The 3,181-nt window shown below is 31.8% G+C and overlaps 1 protein-coding gene across 1 annotated transcript in view; it reads left to right on the forward strand.

Annotated features, from left to right (window-relative positions):
• Positions 1–3,181, forward strand: part of LOC106464046 (tropomodulin-like) — a 32,510-nt gene that overhangs the window by 24,859 nt on the left and 4,470 nt on the right. The window contains exons 7-8 of the mRNA XM_022391704.1: positions 715–858; positions 2,786–2,933. Of these exons, the coding sequence (XP_022247412.1) occupies positions 715–858; positions 2,786–2,933 (292 nt within the window). The remainder of the gene's footprint in view (positions 1–714; positions 859–2,785; positions 2,934–3,181) is intronic.

The raw sequence follows: 3,181 nt of genomic DNA on the forward strand, positions 1-3,181 counted from the left end.
AGGGACGGCTAGCGCAGATAGCCCTCGTGTAGCTTTGCGCAAAATTTAAAACAAACAAACAATCTTTCTCAGTGTTGCTGTAATATTTTAGTATTTTGGCCCGTTGATGTGAAACAAGTGATGGATTAACTTGTATATATCATAACTTTTTCTTTGTTACAACCACTTTTCATGTAGTTTTATTATTATTATATCGTACCATAAGCAACATAAAACTCTCATCACATTTGTTGACTAATAGATCAGAAACTCTGGAAAGCATTAAAAAGCTAAAAGGATTTATAAACAAACAGTTAAAAATGTGGAAAAACTGGAACTCTGGCTAGCTGCCTAAATATTACTAAAGCTTGATTGTCAGTTTCTTTTTCAATACTTAAAAGATTGTCATAAGAGAATTATTCAGTTATTTTTGTTTACTTTGTTTGTTTTTTTTAAAAAGTTCACTCATCCATTACTTAAGAACTGTGTGATTAATAGATCTACTACAAACTACTGATGAAAGATTTAGAAGCTTTGAACACATGGCCTCTTTGATTATAACATCAAGTTCTTTTTATTTGAAATTCACTCTTTTTAAAATATAATTATCTCTAAGTCTTATCAACGAGGGAAATTATGTTTGCAAAACAAGAAACCTATTTAGTTTTATTTTGAGTTTACTTACTGATTATAAAATAATAAGATTATTTTTTTTTTTTACATGTGTTGGTACAGATTCTTCTTCAAGCTTTAGAACTGAATAAGAACTTAAAGTCTCTTAATGTTGAGTCCAACTATCTCACACCACAGACAATCCGTGATCTAGTCAAGGCTCTTTTACCTACCCAAAGTGTCCTTGAGTTGAGGACTGCCAATCAGGTAATATTAGTTAGTTTACAGGGTGGTCCAGAAGTTAGTTCCTCCACATTTTAACCTTATCTGTTTGAATACCATTTGACTTGTACCAGAACTCCTTGGTTCTTTGTCAGTTTTTTGCTGCACTTTTGTGCTCTTCACATTTACTATTACATTAATTTAAAAGAAATTGAAACTAAAAAAAGAATTGGTTATTATTCTGGGGCATCTGTCTTTTGGACCACACTGTATTCACGATGAGTATACTGGAATGGACAGCAACTGCCTGTTGTAAAAAACACAAGTGTAGAGAACAGTGTTTTGAAAATCTTCCATCTTTTGTCTTCAGGACTTTTGAAACTTCGTCCTCTAAGCTTGTGTTATCGTCCATTCCAGTGTACTCATCAATCTATTAAAGAACAAACTGTATTTATTTTTCTTGATTATTAAAGTGTTGTAAACAGTAGTTATTGATGAATTATAAATCATATCTGTAAACTAAGGTATATTTTTGGTGATCATTAATTCTGTTTAGCTTCCACCAAGCATCTGAAACAAATTATAATTAATACATGTGTAATCAGCCATTGCATAAGAGTTTGAATGTTTTTTAAAATTAAATACCTAATGGTATGCAAGACTTATTCCTATGTGACCTGTGTTGAATAAAAAATATTTACGTGTATACATTTCTTAATTGTTATGAAACATTCTTTTTATTTTGTAGGGCTTTTCTGCTATCACGACGGATCTTTAGTGTTTTTATGTGATTTCTGTTTCACTCACCGACTATGTTTTTTATTATACTAATCTTTTAACTAACAACATTACGTGTGCTGTAGTTTTCTTGAGTATAGTGAATAACTTTTTTTAACATTTTACAAGTTTGGTGCTGAAACACATTTTCAACCTCATTATTTTGATTTGATTTTAACCATTTCACTACAAAAAAATTAACTAAAGTCTATTAAACTTTTATTACTGTTAAGTGCAAAAATCGAATTTTCTCCATGGCAGGCAAAAAAAAATTTTTTCACTGTGATAGTTGATAGATATCCCCCGGTCTTGAAATGGCTGCCAAATATCTGTATGTGCTGCCATCTGTGAGTTATATAAGTAAACATAAACAAGACTCGGCTGATCCACCCATTCTGCCTGCACAAATGATGAGTAATCGGTTAACTATTTAGTCAGTCAATAAATTGACTTATCACTCAACTTTGACGAATTACTCATGAGAGTCAAAGGTGCACTTTATTTATTTTGTAAATACAAAAACTTCATCATTTTTTTCTTTGTTGTTGTACTCTAAATGACATCGAGCCACATGATGCAAATAATTTTTCTGTTATATATATGTGATTTTCCATATATGTATTTTTTCTTGTTGAAAATCTAAATTTCCTTTATTTAATATTGTTTTCAAGAAATTTTAATGTCAGATGTAGAAACTTTGTGCTCATTTGAAGTTGGGAAAGTAATAAAACAGGTCAAATTTGATGGAAAATTAAAACTTTTTGTGAACACTCCTGAAATATAATTATGCATTGAAAGGTTTAATTTTGTAATTAGTACTACTTCTGAATGTCCGCTAGTGGAACAGCGGTAAGTCTACAGACTTACAATGCTGAAATATGGAGTTCATTTCCTAGCAGTGGACATAGCACGTAGCCTATTGTGGCTTTGATCTAAAACACACTTTTGAACGTTAGAGATATTGCATTTATATCAAAGATATTACACTCCATAAACTAAAGTAAGAAATATTATTGGATGAAGTTAAATTGATATTAAGATTAATTTAAACTCAGCTAAAAGTATTTTAAAATATGAATGGAGTTGTGAATGGACATATCTTTTTTTTTATGAGAATCACGATTTCTAAGGTTGGTGTTTTCAGTTAATCTGTGAAATTGTCTTTTGTTTTTATTTACTTTTATTCCCTTCTTAGAGTCCACAGGTTCTTGGCAACAAGATTGAAATGGAGATTTCTAAGTTAGTGGAAATGAATGACACACTACTGAGGATTGGAATATTTTTTGAGATAGCTGATGCTCGAATTCGAGTTGCTGCCAAACTGCAAGAAAACAACGATGCCAGTAAATATATTTTTCTTTGATTCAGTTTCCAAACAAGTGAAAGAAAGATTATCAATATTACATCTCTTTTTAGCATAGGGCTGGCATGGCCAGGTGGTTAGGGCGTTCGACTCGCAATCTGTGGGTTCGAATCCCCGTCCCACTGAACATGCTCGCCTTTTCAGCCATGGGGGGGTGTTATAATGTGATGGTCAATCCCACTATTTGTTGGTAAAAGAGTAGCCCAAGAGTTGGCAGTGGGTGGTGAT

Source organism: Limulus polyphemus, unplaced genomic scaffold (genome assembly GCF_000517525.1).
Source record: "Limulus polyphemus unplaced genomic scaffold, Limulus_polyphemus-2.1.2 Scaffold1548, whole genome shotgun sequence".
Lineage (NCBI taxonomy): Eukaryota > Metazoa > Arthropoda > Merostomata > Xiphosura > Limulidae > Limulus > Limulus polyphemus.